Source organism: Ruditapes philippinarum, unplaced genomic scaffold (genome assembly GCF_026571515.1).
Source record: "Ruditapes philippinarum isolate M1 unplaced genomic scaffold, ASM2657151v2 ctg5822_1_1_1_1, whole genome shotgun sequence".
NCBI lineage: Eukaryota > Metazoa > Mollusca > Bivalvia > Venerida > Veneridae > Ruditapes > Ruditapes philippinarum.
The window spans coordinates 59,188-78,083 of record NW_026859476.1 but is presented as its reverse complement, the minus strand read 5'-3'; the positions used below and the strand labels follow the sequence as shown (position 1 = coordinate 78,083).

General features: G+C 33.6%; 3 protein-coding genes across 3 annotated transcripts; all 3 read right to left on the bottom strand.

Annotated features, from left to right (window-relative positions):
* Positions 1-792: 792 nt before the first annotated feature.
* Positions 793-5,393, bottom strand: LOC132756639 (uncharacterized; the record flags this gene model as incomplete). The annotated part of the gene is given in 3 exon segments (XM_060747759.1): positions 793-856; positions 1,119-1,312; positions 5,066-5,393. Coding segments are annotated over 2 exon segments (193 nt in total), but the record flags the coding sequence as incomplete, so codon positions are not given.
* Positions 5,394-7,644: 2,251 nt separating this feature from the next.
* On the bottom strand, positions 7,645-11,878 carry LOC132756633 (putative uncharacterized protein DDB_G0286901). Its single transcript, XM_060747752.1, has 3 exons — positions 11,760-11,878; positions 7,982-10,965; positions 7,645-7,716 (listed from the first exon to the last, which is right to left on the bottom strand). The coding sequence occupies exons 1-3, from the start codon at positions 11,818-11,820 to the stop codon at positions 7,645-7,647; spliced, it is 3,117 nt and encodes a 1,038-aa protein (XP_060603735.1). The 5' UTR covers positions 11,821-11,878.
* Positions 11,879-16,188: 4,310 nt separating this feature from the next.
* On the bottom strand, positions 16,189-17,055 carry LOC132756632 (integrase/recombinase xerD homolog). The gene has a single exon (XM_060747751.1). The coding sequence runs from the start codon at positions 17,053-17,055 to the stop codon at positions 16,189-16,191; it is 867 nt and encodes a 288-aa protein (XP_060603734.1).
* Between the last annotated feature and the right edge of the window lie 1,841 nt (positions 17,056-18,896).

Genomic DNA, 18,896 nt, shown 5'->3' with positions numbered 1-18,896 from the left:
GCCTGCAAAGAATAGACGTAATGCACACAAAAGTACATTGATGACCAAAACCCTAAAATATAAAATTTGAATTTCTTACACAGATCAACGGGGGCACTTTAAACACACATATATGCAAAAGATAATAAAATGATGTATACAGAAATGAATTAAAAATCATATGTTTGTGTTATTTTTAGCCCGAGTTTTCAGTAAAAAACCTTGGAACACTTTTCAATTATTGGTCTTTCTTCATAATTAGAATATTCATTCTGGAAAACGAGTGAGCGAATGATCTGAAATTTTGCACGTCTTGTCCTACATCAAATGGGACATTAATCTCGAGGAATAAAAAACTCGGTGGAGTCCCTTTAAATTGAATTTAAAGTGTACGTTATGCGTGTGCACACAGTAAACGCGCACATGAACGTCACAATATGACATTTATAAATTTCATTTATATCTGAAAAGTTAACACAAAAAGTTTAAAGGGCAAGCTAAAATATCGATTTCTTGCAAACTCCGCTAATAGAAGATGATGGTAATTGCAATGATATAGATACCTCACAAAACTGCAAGAAATAAAACATCTCTGTGGTTTGAATTATTAATGAAACATGTCTGGCAGATAATTACTTTTTGGATATTACACAAATAAACATCGGACTTTGTTGAGTAATACTGGAAGATTCTGTAATATTTTCTATGAATTGTCAGCATTTTACGCATTTACGAATATTCACGGAGTTTACCGACAAATACCGAGGCTGATGGTTATTAATTAAAATAATAAGAAAATGTGCACAAACTAACCGTATATCGATTCAGAGCTCCACTCTTCAACAATCAATCTGGCAGATGTGTGCATCTGTAAAAACTGTCAAAAGATAAAAATAGATACAGATACATTAAAAACATACTGACTGAATGCGGGAATTGAAAAACCATAGAAAACATATCGTATCATTTTTTTAACGATATACATGTAATAACTATACAATAGTCACGTGATAAAAAAATAATGTAAATAAGGAATATCAATAGTAAGTCGTTTTTACAATTCTATTTTCATTATATTTTTTTTCATAAAGGCATAGTTATTCTGAATGTATATTTAATTAAGATCATTTAAAACCTACCCTATTATGGCTGTACATTACAGCATTGTGGTCGGAGTGTCCCGTCATATCAGTGTGACCCGAATTTCCTGCCAAACTGTCATGGCCCGAATGTCCCGCCATCCCAGGATGGCCTTGATTTCCTTGCATTACCTCCGTCCTTGAAATCTATTTCTTTTACCCCTCCTTTCTGTTTCTTTCTTTTGTCAATCAGTCTAGACAAAAATACGATGGGAATTGATATATTAATAAAGACCCATTCTGTACACCATAGATTTTGAGTCATGAAAATGCGTCTGCAATGCGATAAGGTATGAGAAATCGTGCAACAAAACTGGGTGCGTATTCCGCGAATATTTATTATTGTTATATACAGAATTCCTTTTTAATAAAAGATTCTTTGTCTATTTATCATCATAAGATCACGAACCTACTTCACGTGATGTTGAGTTATACATGTACTTGTATAATATCCAGGCTAAAAAATATCAAATTTACCAAAACAATATAGGATAGTCAACAAGTATACAAATTAAATATATTCCGTAACACGAACACAATAAATCATGCAGTAGCTGACACCTTTTATTTTTTATAACGTTAAATCTTTTAAATGTGCTACGCATACACAAGTTTGTGTTATAGACTCGACTATGAATTTTTATCCAATATCAAATTTTATATGGAATCAATGACGGATGGAGGGGGGGGGGGTGATAGGCGTTGCAAAGGAGCGCGGGTGAATGATGTTTTAAATGTTTCCAAAAAAACTAGGTAGGGCTTGTTTTTGATAAGAACTTGCTCATATGTTTTTCTTTCTGAACATATTATACATAATAAAACTATCAATAACACGTTTATAATAATAATAATAATAATAATAATAATAATAATAATAATAATAATAATAATAATAATTATTATTATTATTATTATTATAATTATTATTATTATTATTATTATTATAGAGGTGGTTTCTTTTTCATGTGACTCGGATCACTCTGAGTTTCTCAAGTAATGCTCGTATATTTTAAATATACCACTCAATGATCGTAAATTACTTCATATACCAAAAAGTACGCACATCTCATTTTTAATCAAATTCTAAAAAATATGATATTTTTCCACGTTTTACTTCAAGTCATGATATTAACTAAGTCGGTGTCTTTTTTCCAATTAATTTTTATTAACCAACATGATTCAAAATTATATTTACCCTTAATAAAGGTATGACTTTAATCTATATTGGTATAAAACACGATTTAGCTGCGACAATAACTATTCACTCTTTATCTTAATTAGTCATGATTGTTTCAGATAATGACAATAAGTGTCTGCGTCTGTTTATCTTTTATTGCTTAGCAATAAAATATGATTAAACATTATTACTGTAAAATGTATAAAATTCCAATTGGATTATTTTTTTTACAGATTTCGATCGTTATATACACCAACTGATAAATGAAATACATCAAAGACACATATACCCAAAATTCTAAATTCCAGTGCTTTAACCAAGCTGTTAATTTAAAAAAAAATATATGCTCAAACTTAATTTAATATAATTCAGTTCGTGTCAAGTTTTACCTACTACACAAAGTCTAATTTTTGTATAAACGTGCCTTTAAAAATATGACATTTCTCTTTATTTTTTGCGCACGAAAACTGTTACTTCAAATGTTAGTACATGATATTTCATCGTATTAAAGGTTGGATAAAGTTTATAGAATAACATGAATTTTACTTTACGCCATTTATGTCTGTTTTAATAGTAAACGTTTGGCTGACACTGACAAGATGAATACTGATCCTGGTCAAGCTGACGCTTATTGGACCTTTAAGCGCACGGAAAGTTACGAAATATGCCGAATGATCACGAATTTATAATGACACAAAAAGAAAGCGTATAAAAATTAGTGAAAAGAAAGTATTGTGGTTAGTACAATATACATTTCAACAAACTTTTCTCTCTTTTAATAAGAAAGTATTGTTTGTTTTTTTCACAGTCAATAAACTGACAAATAACACAGTGAGCATGTATTAATCTGCGCACGCTTCTCGTGATCTCTTTCTTTTTTAAATCTTATAAAATAAGAAAAATGATAAAATGCTGAGCATGCATTAAAGTAAAAGATAAAGTGACTAAGTCGGTAACAAGTCGGTTACATTAAAAATTTATTCGTTGAGGCGTATAAAATAGGTTAACATATTTATAACATTTATAACAGAGTGCAAAAAAAACACAAGAGCAAAACGACCTGCTGTTTACATTTTTACTTACATGTCGTCTGGTATTTAAGTGATATGGATTTGAAAAGGCTTGATAGAAATTAAAATATCGTATTGAATATTGTTATAAAAGACACCGAATAGCTCGGTTTTGTTATTTTGGGAACGGCTGTTATAGTCCAGGCATCATGATGCAAATATGTGCCCATATTTACACACTTATTTTACGAGGCAATGAAAAATGATAAAAAACCCTGGTTTATTATCAAATGGCATAAATCAAACAATAAGAAGTGGAGAAGTAATCTAAAGTATGAAAAAAAAGGATATGCTATCACAAAATAATGTAAATAAAAGCATAAATGTATGCAAAACGAGACGGATTTCACGCCAAATTGGTTAATCAGGAGAAACAACAAAACATTAACAACAACGGCGGTGGCGGTGGTGGCAGCAGCACAAGCAGCGGTAACAACAGTGGTAACATCAGTGACGGCGACGACGACTAATTTCTACTCAGAACCAACAACAAGAAATTAACACTCACGTTTATATTTTTTTGCAAAAAAAAATTTCCAGCTCAGTTTTTCTTGCGTCTTTATTACATAAAATAATCTGCACGAATTTTGTATGTCCAGAAAAATCTTCAGTTCAAATGACATTTTCGAATGAAATTCAGAGGAACCAGTTTTGAGAAGTCAAGTGGAAATGACTCAAGTTTTCTTAAATTTCATACACGTATAAAACCTATCGGGATTTAAGTGCAATCCAAATCAATTTTATTCCTTTATTATGACTCATTGTTGATTTTACCAAAGTAAACAAAAGGTGTAATCCTCGGTCAGTCTATTGGTTTTTAACGTTAGATAAATTTACACGATTGAAATTCAGTTTAGTTTATAAAGTTATTAAGTTTAAGTTGTAAACGTTTTTTAATTTGTATAAGGCATGAAAGAATAAATATGCTAAAAGTTAGAATAGTTTTATGAGCTTAACATTTCTGTACCATTATTCGTATTTTTATTTCGTACGTCCGTCCTTTACTAGATGAACATGACAAGGTCGTTTACATATGTGTCTGTTACCTTTATAACAAGCTAAGATACAGATATATTTTGTATGTTCATCATTGTAAAATATCCATGATCAGTCGCCTAGTGGTAACGGTGTCAGGCAATCGATTCTCGAACCTTGAGTTCGTGTCCTAATACCAGGGCACTAAACATTGTTTTCTATACCATATAACATGTTTTCTATACATGTTTTCTTATACATTGTTTCCTATACCATGTTTCCTGTATATTTTTTCCTATAATAAATTGTATCCTATACCAAATTTCCTATACCATGTTTTCTATACACTGTTTCCTATATATTGTTTCCTATACATTGTTTCATATATATTGTTTCCTATACATTGTTTCCTATATATTGTTTCCTATACATTGTTTCCTATACATTGTTTCATATATATTGTTTCCTATATTTGTTTCATATACAAAATGTACATTGTTTCCGCTACATTGTCTCCAATGCCTAAATAAATACGCGTGACTTAGCCCAGGTAATGGCAAATACATAATTCTCTTTTTTATACATCATAGACTGTCATTTTAATAAGTAAAAGCTATAACCAACACTATAAGACAAAATACCATCACCTTTATCATTATCATTATAATCATCAACAACAACAACGATAAATTAAATAAAGACAATAAAAAGAAAACATACCTTACTTCATATAATCTGTAACATTCCAATTCACACTGATATTATATCAGTAACAAATCATGTTAAAATATCAAGATGAAATCATCACACTTTGAGATCACAATGTGTAAAATTCGTCTCTTTTTATAAATAGATACCTGAAGTAACATAAAATGAATACTACATCCCCCGAAGTAATGATACAACAATTGTATAGTAACTCGATATCACCGTAAATACTCCGCTAGTAAAAGTACTGTCTACATGTTAAATGCTTAAACAACTTTATGGCACGAGTAATGTAAATAAAACTTGACAAAGAACGCAAACTTAAGATTAAAAAAACGGACAGTAGAAAAGGTAGGTAGTATAAACATTACCTTGTAATTTTATAGGTCACTGCGGTGTGGAAATTCCGCTTCTCGATATCGTCCTATTCTCGTCAATTAAGGTATGTACGTTATGTGTTTATGCTAGGCTGTTATCTAAAAAGTAGCTCCGAAATTAATCCCCTTCACTATCTTATTTAACAGATAAAACATTAAGTATTTAAAACCTTTAGATAAAAATAAAAACACGATACGTTATATTTTGTCTAGCAGCGTTTATTCAAACGGTTTAATACATGTAGCCGTACGTAGATTTGAAACGTTTAAAGCAACACGATTCCACTTTCAGTGTAGCGTGTATAAAAGTGATAATAAAAATACATTGTATCTCATCCAACAGAGCAGATAGTAACATGTGACAAATTATCCAATTTTAGAGACAGTCTGTTCACCGAAACGAATCCGTGTTTATAGTACTAAACTTGTAAAGTAACATGTGTTTCGCAGACTTCCGTGACAGAACTATTTGTCCCGCGTCTGGCGCTCCGAGGCATATATACATGTATTTCAAAACTTATCGATCCGCCTTTTAACGCTGAAAATTGTATTTTTCTACAGAGAATCCGATCAAAGAGAGTCACCGAGGCGTGACAACCGATCTCATTATCAATGCATTGCACGCGATCCCGGTCAAAAGTTTAAATTTCAGCTATCGAACACAAATTTAATTCCTTCTTTCGGCGATATCCGCGTTTTCATTAGTTTGATAATCCATTCGTCATGAATAAATTTTAATACATTCTTTATATAAATGACTAATTACTTACTGATATCAAATCATTTTAGAACTTGAAACGTTTTTTTATTTGCATCATTTTTCATTTCATTACGAAGTACTTTTTTTGAAGGGAGATAATTCAATATTAGGTTTTACAAGCGCAAAAACAAGATTGATGTCCCGTACAGTGGAGGATGGGTTAAATGTGTACTACACAGGAGCCTTTTTAAATTCGCATTCAAAATCAAAATATAGAAGAAGAAGATTAGTAATGTGTAAAAAGGAAAAGAGACATTATTATTATTATTATGTTGAACATATCTTTAATGAAACCTAATAACGCCATTGGTTGTAGATTGTCTTTAAACCTTATATTGAATTATCTCCCTTCAGAAAAATTACTTCGTAATGAAATAAAAAAATGATGAATATCTGCAATGCATTCACCTTCAATTTAGAATAGACATGAGATTTCAATGTCAAGATACAAGATACGAGTTACCACGAGTATAGAGCGTGGTCAGACTGAAAGATACTGGTGACAAAGGCAAGTCACTATAGATTTTAGCAGGTTAACGAGTATTTAAAATATCCTGTACATAACACATTTTTTATGGTTTTAAATCATAAATATGATGCTCAAATTAACATTTACCAACATTGTAGGTTCCAAAAAGCATTATTTATAAAGATATTACCGAATTTAACATTTCATGTAAATAAAGGGAGGTAATATCTTTATAAATAATGCTTTTTGGAACCTACAATGTTGGTAAATCTTAATTTGATATTACCGAATTTAACATTTCATGTAAATAAAGGGAGGTAATATAAATTTTATTTTCTATAAAGTTTAAGTCAAATTTTTCAATAAGAAATGAATGCATATATTCTAATGATTACTTTTGTTTGTTTGTTTCATTTTACGCCTTTATCAACAGTATTTCAGTCATATAGGCGGGTAGTTTCCTAACCATCGTTCCTGGAGAGTTACACCAGTACTAGACTATCTTTCTCCGCGCTAAACTACCAAAGCATCTCCCGGGGATCCAACCCACGCCAGAGAGGTAACTGGATTAGAAGTCATCGACTCTAACCCCTCGACCACGGAGTGATTACATATAATATGGACAAATATTTGCAGTACTTTTTTATATATTCTTCGATGTTTGAAAATTGTTTTCTTTGCATAATTATGTACACATATATAATTTCACTCAGTGTTCTGGTCCTTCGGGATCATTGATGCCAGCACTATTAAGTGTTGAGAATTGAGTACCGCTCAAGCCGGTGCTAGAGGGCGTGAGGGATGTTGCACTTATTCATTATCCCTCATGTACAGACTCAATCAAACCGAGTCTGCAATTCTTATGTAATTTTGTTGTGCTTAATGCTTCCGAGGGATCACTTTGTTTCCAGATTTTTACCACTACATGATCTTTAAAATAATGTCAAGGATGAAAACAAGTTTATGTACATGTATATTAAATGATTTTATTCACAAATTCGAAAAAGAAAAGTACATATATCCGAATTCCTCAGCTTCAGCAATTTGCTCACAGAGTGCTTCCTGCAAATGAACCAGAAGAAAATTTGCTGTCAGCTATTTTAATACTTCTATCCATTGAAATTTAAATAAACAAAAATAAAATTCACTAGTTACGGTAGAGAAACAAATCGTGCCACAGTTGTATAAATTATGCAAAAAGCCATTTAGACTGAACATAATTATATATTAGTTCATATAAAAATGTTGGATTTATGTTTTAGGAGGCTTACTTATTTACATCTTTTGTCATTAATGCAATGTACAAATTAATTTGCAATGAACCTACCTTATCAATTGCACAATGTAATTCACTGTTAACGTAGATTGATAATATTCCAGATAAAGTATCGTCATCCTCAACACCAATAAAACTTTCGGCAGGCTCTAAACGAGAGTCAACACCACAGTCTGTTTCAACGGAGTTTAATACAATGCTATCCAGAAGGCTTGCACAATTGTTCCCCACAGAGCCTGTCGTTTTGTTGTCAAGGCAGCCTGCAATATCGTTGTCCACAGATCCTGTCAAATCGCTGTCCGAAAAGATTGCCGTATTGTTTTCAACAGAGCTTACAACATCGGTGTCCAGAGAGCTCGCCATATCGTTGTTAGGAGAGCTAACAACATAATTGTTGACAGGTCTCGCCATATCGTTGTCTAATGAGCTTGCCATATCGATGCCCTCAGAGCTTACCATATCTATGTTCACAGATCTAGCCATATTGATGCCAACATAGCTTACCATATCTTTGTTCACAGACCTTGTCATATCGATGTCTTCAGAGCTTACCATATCTTTGTTCACAGATCTTGCCATATCGTTTTCTTCAGATCTTGTCATTTCGTTGTCCAATGTGCTTGACATACTGATGTCCACAGAGTTTGTCATATTGTTATTCACACAGTTTTTCGTATTGTTTTCTAAAAAGATTGTCATATTTTTGTCAACAAAGAGTCCCATGTTGACGTCAATAGAACTTGCAATATCGTTTTCCACAGAGCCAATCATATTGTTGTCATCAAAGTTTGCCATTTTGTTGTCTAGGGGACCTGCCATATCACCGTCCACAGAGCCAACTGTATCATTGTTCCGAGAGCTTGTCATATTGTAGTCTACATGATTTGTCATACTGTTGTCCAGACAGCCTGCAATATTGTTTCCAGCATACATTGCTTTATGGTCGCCATGAGAGCTTGCCATATCGTTGTTCATAGAGCTTTCCATATCGTAGACCAGAGAGCTTGTCATATTGTTGTCATAAGAGCTTGCCATATCGTTATCAGTAGAATTTGCATCATCCTTACGAACAGAGCTTGTCATATTGGTTGCCACAGAGCTTTCTTTATCGCTGGCCACAGAAGTTGCCATATAGTTATACAGAGAGCTTGCCATATTGTTGTCCACAGACCTTGCTATATCGTTGGCCAGTGAGCTTACCACCTCGTTGTCAACAAGGCTTGCCATATAGTTTCCCAAAAAGCTTGTCATATAACAATCCAGATAATAAAACAGAAATATGACCAGAGAGCTTGCCAGATTGTTGTCAACAGAGATTGCCATATCGTTTTCCACAGAACTTGTCATATCGCTGTCCACAGAGCTTACCAAATCGTTTTCCACAGAACTTGTCATATCGTTGTCCACAGATTTTGGCATATCGTTGTCCACAGAGCTTGGCATATGGCTTTCCACAAAACCTGTTATATCGTTGTTTATAGTGATTATCCTATCGTAGACTAGAGAGCTGGTCACATCATTGTCCACAGAACTTGCCATATTGTTGTCCACAGAGCTTGGCAAATCGTTGTCCACAGAGCTTGGCAAATCGTTGTCCACAGAGCTTGGCATAATGTTGTCCACACGGCTTGGCATAATGTTGTCCACAGGGCTTGGCACATTGTTGTTACCTACAGGGCTTGTCCTACCGTTAACTACATAGCTTGGTATATTGTTGTCTCCAGAGCTTGTCATACCGTTGTCCACAGAGCTTGGCATATCGTTATCTACAGAGCTTGGCATGTTGTTGTCCAAACAACTTGACATATCGTTGTCTACATAAATTTTTATATGGCTGTCCACAGAACTTGTCATATCGTTGTACACAGGGCTTGGCATATCGATGTCAACAGAGCTTGGCATATCGTTGTCTACAGAGCTTGGCATATCGTTGTTCACAGGGCTTGGCATATCGTTGTTTACAGAACTTAGCATATCGTTGTTCACAGGGCTTGGCATATCGTTGTTTACAGAACTTAACATATCGTTGTCCACAGGGCTTGGCATATCGTTGTTTACAGAGCTTGTCATATCGTTGTCCACAGAGCTTGGCATATCGTTGTCTACAGAGCTTGGCATATCGTTGTCCACAGAGCTTGGCATATCGTTGTCCACAGAGCTTGGCATATCGTTGTCTAAAGAGCTTGACATATCGTTATCTACAGAGCTTGGCATATCGTTGTCCACACGACTTGTCATATCGCTGTCCACAGAGCTTGTCATATTGTTTTCCACAGAACTTGGCATATTGTTGTCCACAGAACTTGCCATATCGTTGCCTACAGAGCTTGTCATATTGTAGTCCACAGATCTTGCCATATCGTTTCCCACATAACCTGCCATTTCGTTGTTTATGTTGCTTATCATATCGTTGACCAGAGAGCTTGACATATTGTTGTCCACATTGTTTGCCATTTCGTTTTTTACAGACCTTGTTATATCGTTGTGCACAGAACTAATCATATCGTTTTCCATAAAGCTTGTCATATTGGAGTCCACATAGACTGCCATATTACTTTGAACATATCTTACCATATTGTCGTCAATATAGCTTGCCATATCATTGTCCACAAAGTTGGCCTTATTGTTTTCACTTTTCTGTCCGTCATCGGCTATGTTTTGATTTGAATGCTCTGAAACAACTTTTATAGCCATTGAACGAGGCACAAACTCCGGGGCTTCTGGTCTTAAATTAGATATGATTGTCTTTGTTGCTTCAGTTGAAATGGCGGTTTGCAAACATATATTAGCAACAGATATGGCCTTTTGTGCAGGTAAGTCAAGGCTATTCTGGGCTGTAGATGGATAAAACTTTTGGTTTATATTTGACGATGAATTATTGTCGTTGGGAATGCTTTCTTTCTTCAGTACCTTCTCGTTATATTTTTTCTCGCGATATTTCATCCAACGTTCCAATTGTTTTTGAGATCGTTTCCTTTTTCTAGGTTTCTTCCTATTTTCAGACATCATAATTGCATTGTGTTCTTCTGGCATTTCTATAACAAATATCAATATATCTATTTCTATAACAAATATCAATATATTTTATAAGATATAAGATATAATCAGTAAAGTAAATTTTAAGCATTTGTACCACGTGATTTTTCTAATTAGTATTAGATCCAATTATGTTATCGTTTTCATTATTATCGAGTTCAAAAATCAATATCAAATCCTTTATGCCCTTGAATTAACAAGGTTGCGTCAAAATGTCAAAAATAGTGAAGTGAAATAAAGCGATCATTAAAAACAATACTAAGTCTTATTCTATTCGCCTGTTATCAGACTCGGCTTGTGCCTCGTGCAATATAGATTTGACAGATGTGTTCTCGTCTAATAGTATTCTGTATTGCACAATGTATAATAACTACATAAAGGCATAACTTTAAAAAAAATTGTTATTTTTTTCTTTCAAGTGAATATATTCAATGTTTTACCTTTTAAAAATTTATAAAGGAAAAAAGAAATGTATTTGAAAATGCTTCTTAGTTTCTTTGTATGTTGTATAATTTAAGAGTTTAAACCTAATGAATATATTTACCCAACCTTAGTTAAAAAAAAAACTTATATTTTTTGAAAACTGAATATATAGTATAAAAATATAACATTGTCATATATTGTATGCCATATACATGTAATACTTTATGGCGTTATCAATACAAAATAACTAAACTTATTCAAGTACGTACACATTCCTTTATAAGTTTTGGGTCCATTTGTTTATTTCAAATAGTTTTTAGTGCAATAAATTTATTTGAAGAAAAAAGATTTAATTAGATTAAAATCTCACCAGTCCCCTGGACATTTATCTGGATGCACATTTCGTCTTGATGTGAATCTGTTTCTTCCATATTTAAAAATTACATTTACATGTTATACTGTAAAATGCGCCAATAACGCCTGTTGCTAAGATGCAAATATAACGCTGCGTACGACGTCACTATTTACGTCACTATAGTCTGTCCCACAAAATTTGAACATTTCTTTTTTTGTCAAATATAATCATAAACTCATTTAAATAAATGTCATGTTAAGCCTGGAGTCAATATTTGTAGGTTTTTCTCTCTTTTTTTGAAAAGTCAGTAATATAGTTAAAATGTTATTTTTCTCCGTTGATTTACGTTATAACCTAACGTGACGGCCATTTCAAAATGGCGGCGCCCATACTGACGTCATTTAGGGCAGGTCTCACAATGAGCATAACGTGTGTTTTTTTTTTTGTTATTATGAAGGTTTGATTATTTTAATTCACTTACTGATCAACATTTAAATGCTATCTGTAAGATGAACAATAGGTTGTAAATTGATCACGAAACGGCTCCGAAATCAAACTTTGCTTTTACAAGAAAAAGTAGGCACTTTAGAGAAAAATAGTGAAAAATCTCGAGTGTGACTTTTATAGGTTTACTACTGGGGGTACTCCTTATGTGTTAAATGATAGATATGCTTGATCATTTTCTAAATTTAATGCAGTTGATTAGACTTAAAAATGTGATTGATATGCCCCTTATCAACATGCATTAATTGTTGGTATTGATGCAGATTTAGAGTATCGTGAATGTCGTTCGTGTATATACAACTACGTCATGAAAATAGTTAAAACCATATTTATTCCGTTGTAACGAAGTTTAGTGACCCCATATAATTATGACCGCCTGTCAGACCGTATATGTCACGGACCGAATATTGCACACGTGTGACATATTCGGTTCGACTTTGTCACATGTGTGACATATTCGGTCGAACATGGCCGAAAATGGAACATAAATTTGCCATGGTTGGATTGAGTGTATCTGCGCTCATGAAAACGTATTTGTCACTTACCAAAAATGCCCATTAAAAGTGGAAATACCAACGTATATGTCACAAATGGATTATTTTTACTTAAATAAAATACCGTTTATTTAGATAAAATTTATATAAAAAAAATAACCTAATGACGGTCTCGTTAATACCACAACTGCCATCTTCATCACCATCATCATTATCATCATCAGCAGCAGCATTATCATCATCACAAGTGTATAAAAAACAAATATTTCACCGAATGTTTTAAAAGTGTATAATAAACAAATATTTCATCGATTTTTTTAAAAAGTCTAATAAACAAATATTTCACGAAATAATCGCAAACCATATTTCGTGAGTATCGTACTGCAATATCCCTGTAAACAAGAATATTTTTTCGTCTTGCACTAAAATATGTTTTGTATATTTCTAGCTGCATGAACAAAATGATTTCAGGGCCGATGATATATTATATTACCGGTAATGATACTGGAAAATAAAGAATAATTCTTCTTCTTCACAACCTGTATTACAAACAGTTTATCTTAGAGGCATTAACCAATGAATAAAACACTGACCCACAAAATTGTCGTCCTCCAAAACGCTGCAGGACCGATAATAAAGCAATAGTTACAAGTGGCAAAACCCTCTATTCTTGATCACCATCCATAAATGTTTGATCAAAATTTATCCCATATATTTTCCATAAAATAGACCTATGTAGAATCTAGGTGTTCAGTGAGTAATGCTCCTTTTGATATGACCAGTTTGTAATGTATACGGAATGACTTTTGGTAAGTGACTAATTTTCGATGAGTGAGTAATGTATGGATAGTTCTCAGTGAGCAACGATTGTGTGGAAAGTGCTCAGTGAGCCGTGTCTAATTTGTGGATCATGCTCAGTAAATAGTGTTTAATGTGTGGATAATGCTCAGTAAGTAGTGTTTAATGTGTGGATAATGCTCAGTGAGTAGTGTTTACTGTGTGGATAATGCTTAGTGAGTAGTGTTTACTGTGTGGATAATGCTTAGTGAGTAGTGTTTACTGTGTGGATAATGCTTAGTGAGTAGTGTTTACTGTGTGGATAATGCTTAGTGAGTAGTGTTTTCTGTGTGGATAATGCTTAGTGAGTAGTGTTTAATGTGTGGATAATGCTTAATGAGTAGTGTTTACTGTGTGGATAATGCTTAGTGAGTAGTGTTTACTGTGTGGATAATGCAGTAGTGTTTACTGTGTGGATAATGCTTAGTGAGTAGTGTTTACTGAGTGGATAATGCTCAGTGAGTAGTGTTGACTGTGTGGATAATGCTCAGTAAGTAGTGTTTAATGTGTAGATAATGCTCAGTGAGAAGTGTTAACTGTGTGGATAATGCACAGTGAGGAGTGTTTACTGTGTGGATAATGCAGTAGTGTTTACTGTGTGGATATTGTTTAGTGAGTAATGTTTACTGTGTGGATAATGCAGTAGTGTTTACAGTGTGGATAGTGCTAAGTGAATCGTGTCTACTGTGTGGATAATGCACAGTGGTAGTGTTTACTGTGTGGATAATGCTCAGTGAGTAGTGTTCACTATGTGGATAATGTTAAGTGAGTAGTGTTTCCTATGTGGATAATGGATAGTGAGAAGTGTTCAATGTGTGAATAATGCTCAGTGAGTTGTGTTTACGGTGTGGAAAGTGCTCAGTGAGAAGTGTTTACGGTGTGGATAGTGCTCAGTGAGTAGTGTTTACTGTGTGGATAATGCACAATGAGTAGTGTTTACTAAGTTGATAATGCTCAGTGAGTAGTGTTTACTGTGTGGATAATGCACAGTGAGAAGTGTTTACTATGTGGATAATGCACAGTGAATAATGTTTACTGTGTCGATAATGCAAAGTTAGTAGTGTTTACGGTGTGGATAGTGCTCAGTGAGTAGTGTTTACTGTGTGGATAATGCTCAGTGAGTAGTGTTTACTGTGTAGATAATGCACAGTGAGTCGTGTTGGCTGTGTGGATAATACACAGTGAATAGTGTTTACTGCGTCGATAATGCAAAATGAGTAGTGTTTACTTTGTGGCTAATGCACAGTGAGTTTGTTTTTACTGTGTGGATAATGCAGTAGTGTTGACTGTATTGATAATGCTTAGTGAGAGTAGTGTTTACTGTGTGGATAATGCACAGTGAGTTTGTTTTTACTGTGTGGATAATGCAGTAGTGTTAACTGTGTGGATAATGCTTAGTGAGAGTAGTGTTTACTGTGTGGATAATGCACAGTGAGTAGTGTTTACTGTGTGGATAATGCACAGTGAGTAGTGTTTACTGTATTGATAATGCTCAGTGAGTAGTGTTTACTGTATGGATAATGCACAGTGAGTAGTGTTTACTGTGTGGATAATGCACAATGAGTAGTGTTTACTGTGTGGATAATGCACAGTGAATAGTGTTTACTGTGTGGATAATGCACAGTGAATGGTGTTAACTGTGTGGATAATGCTTAGTGAGAGTAGTGCTAAATGTGTGGATAATGGACAGTGAGTAGTGTTTACTTTGTGGATAATGCACAGTGAATAGTGTTTAATAAGTTGATAATGCTCAGTGAGTAGTGTTTACTGTGTGGATAATACACAGTGAGTAGTGTTTACTGTGTGGATAATGCTCAGTGAGTCATGTTCATAGTATGGATACTGGTCATTGAGTAGCTAGTGTTCACTGTGTTTGAAATGTTCACTGTGATTTTTTACTGTGTACTTAGTGTCTTGTAGAGCTTTGTTAAAAATGTTGACTATGTGAGAAGTGCTCATTGAGCAATCTTTATTTCGTGAATTCTATTTTCCCTTCAACCACCATATTTCCGAAATAAAGACAAACAAATAAAATGAATTACTAAACTTGTAATTTGTATGTAGCACTTGGACAACCGGCTGAACCGGTACAATATATTCACATTTACATAATTCATAATTAATGAATACATTATTATATTTGACTATAAGATTAATATACCGTATATGAAACATGATCTTATATCAAAATCCACTGAATACTCTTATGAAATACAATAGAATATTACCCTAAAAAAATACGTTTGTGTATAGCCGGCTGCCCAAAGCTGAATGAGCGATATACACTTACTTATTCAAGCACGTAAACTTCGTGCATCATAATAATGGCGACACCTATCGGAAATATATATCGGACAAAGGGAAATTAATTTTCTACTTATTCATTGCATTCAAACTTAGAAAATTACATTTCCCTTCAACCACCATATTTCCGAAATAAAGACAAACAAATAAAATGAATTACTAAACTTGTAATTTGTATGTAGCACTTGGACAACCGGCTGAATTCAAAGAGCGGGTAAGCATTAATGCATTCTATAAATCAAACTTTAGCTTATAAATTAAATATACCTAACATATTTATGCATATTAAAGAATATGACAATCATTCACAATCCTAAAGACACTGACAAACGTTCTCTTAAATTATCCTTAACATAACCGTCTTTAGCACTTTCGCTTGTCCAGCGACCATGACGTTTAAACATTCTGTCTTTAATTCCATTATTTGCCGCCGCTGAAGCTCCACCTGCCCTTAACGAATGCAGGCAATATTTAGAAATGTCACTTACATGCGGCATGAAAGCTAATCTAAATTCATCTCTCAAATTAGTATATGACATTGGCTTATTAACTGTCCTTTTCTTAAATCCATTTTTAGTCTTACTAATATTACAAAACAAAAAATCACTTGAATCTAAATTAGCCCATCTTTTATATTTTTCAAGATTAACAACTGGGCATAACTTGGTACCAGTTCTAGCTATCAATATCCAAGAACCATCTCTATATTTATCTGTCTTACTAGTTTCAATAAAAAGTGCCAAAAAAGTTGGATAAAATACTAGATCTGAAACAACAATGTTCAACAATTCAGCGCTTCGTAAAAAACCTGAAAACCCCAAAACACTAGCACAAATTATACGCTGATGTTTTAAACCGTAAGGCTTAAACAACCTATCGTACATAGCGGAAAGAATGTCTACAGTCATAACTTCTTTCTTAACTGTTTGTTTTGCTAAAATTCTTTTAGCTGCCTCAAGGATATTGGTAACTAAAGAAGAACTGGATGGAGAACGCACACCATTAATATCATGAAACCGTTTTAAAGAATAATAAGCACTAATCACTGGACTTGCACTATTTGCAGACTGAATTAAAGATTTACAGTGCAACCGGAAATGCACTGGCAGGTAAAATATCCCCACTCCCCAAACCGTTACTAAGAGCCCACTTTCTCCATCGATTAAATCCATACTCGTACTTCCGATGGGTGCCAGCCAAACGTGACAATGAGAAACCCGGGAATCCCCCCAAGGACTTCCGGAACCTTCATCTTTTTGTAAACAAAAAAAACATTTTTAATAAAAGAAAATATAAAACATTTTTCACCCTAAAAAACAGCAAAAAACAATCATTAATTAAAAAAACCTTGACAAAAGCGTCCCGCAGTAAAAAGGGCCGCTGACCCCAAATGGCTATCAAAACTGTTTGGTTGGCGATCCCGCCTTATAAATTTTTAAACCAAAAAATTTTAAAATAACATAAAATTCCAACTTTGAAATTTTAGTTTCCTTTTCCAAAAAATTCCCTTTTCCCAAATTTTTCCCACTTAAAAAATATTTTTAAATACGGGAAAAATCTTTTAAATTAAATAAGGGCTTTTTTTAAACTGTCCATGGGGCCAAAAAAAGGGGCCCAAAAAAGGCGGATTTCCCAAAAGGTAAAAAAAACCCCTTTCCCTTATCAACAGACTTTTTTTCTTAGACTTGTAAAAAACTTTTTGGGGTGGCAAAAACGGGAAAACACCCCCCCCAAAAACGGTAAAACCCAAAACCCCCCCAAAAACCCGAAGGTTTCCCAAAAAACGGAAAAAAAAAAACTTTACTTTACCCCCAAGAAAACCAATTCTATTTAAAAATCCCATTTTCTTTTTCCCAGAGCAACCCGCAAGTAGGGTTTAAAATACCCCAATCTTTAAATAGTAAAAAAATTCTAGACAAAAAATAGTTTTCCTCTTTTTTCATAACGGGGTTTCCTTTTTCCGATATCCAAAAAAAACCCAAATTTTTATCATAAAATTTTTAAAAAGCCAAAAATTGATAAAATTTGATGTTCATAGAACCTTATAGAAACTAGGGAAACTTACGCCCTGAATTGTCTCTCGAAAACCATTTTTACTCTCTGATTTGCAAGCAAATGGTACCATTGAAAATGTATCTGATATATTTCTATAAAACCCCACCGAAAAGCATGTAATAAATTGAAAAAATTTGACCTAAACTAAGCGGGCCCTCATTTTCTCACGCCTACGCGTCTTGTGTACTTTAAAGCGACGATAAAAAATCGGCCTATTGTCATTTTTGACCTTGAGCTATTTTTCTACGGGTACAAAAATCCTGCCGTCATTTAGAATTTAACCAAAATACCTAAAAAAACCAAATTTTTAACCGGTGAACCACACCTCCGACTTTTTCTGCATTAGGTATAAACCCCGAAAAGACAATAAATCATGCTTTATTTCCGGGCGCCAACTTTAAACGTACTCTCATATGAATGGTATTACAACAAAAACCATCATCCAAAAAAAACATAGTAACAAACTTGCCCTTCACCCCTCCACTTTGAGATAAGCGGCCTTGTAACAAGCTGAAGAAAGACCAAAAGGCAGAACCAAAAATTTATAATATGAAATATTACCAGAAGAATCTCTCCAAGAAAAACCTAAAAACTCAGTATGTGGCTTGAAAATTTCAACAAAGTGATACGCACTAGTGAGATCAAATTTTATCATAAAATAATCTTTATGTAAAAAAAGCTAAAGCAACTTTAATATCCTCATATTTCAATGACTGTTTCCATAAATGTTTATTTACAACTCTTAAGTCAAGAATTAATCTTTTGCTTCCCCGGAACTTTGAATAGAAACGGTCAATGGATTAACTATATATGGAGGTAAATCACATTTTTCTATCAATGCTCTATCTAACAAATCATTAATAGCTTCACAAACAAATTCAGATTCCTGTAATGCAGACTTGTTATTTTTTACAAAACTTTCTTGGAGGCACAGTTTGTAAAAAGGGAATTTGATAAC

Coding starts and splice junctions, on each gene's coding strand:
- LOC132756633 (XM_060747752.1), bottom strand. CDS start 11,820: ATGGAAGAAACAGATTCACATCAAGACGAAATGTGCATCCAGATAAAT. Junction 10,966..11,759: donor GATAAATGTCCAGGGGACTG/GTGAGATTTTAA, acceptor TATTTGTTATAG/AAATGCCAGAAGAACACAAT. Junction 7,717..7,981: donor TACATTGTGCAATTGATAAG/GTAGGTTCATTG, acceptor GTTCATTTGCAG/GAAGCACTCTGTGAGCAAAT.
- LOC132756632 (XM_060747751.1), bottom strand. CDS start 17,055: ATGGATTTAATCGATGGAGAAAGTGGGCTCTTAGTAACGGTTTGGGGA.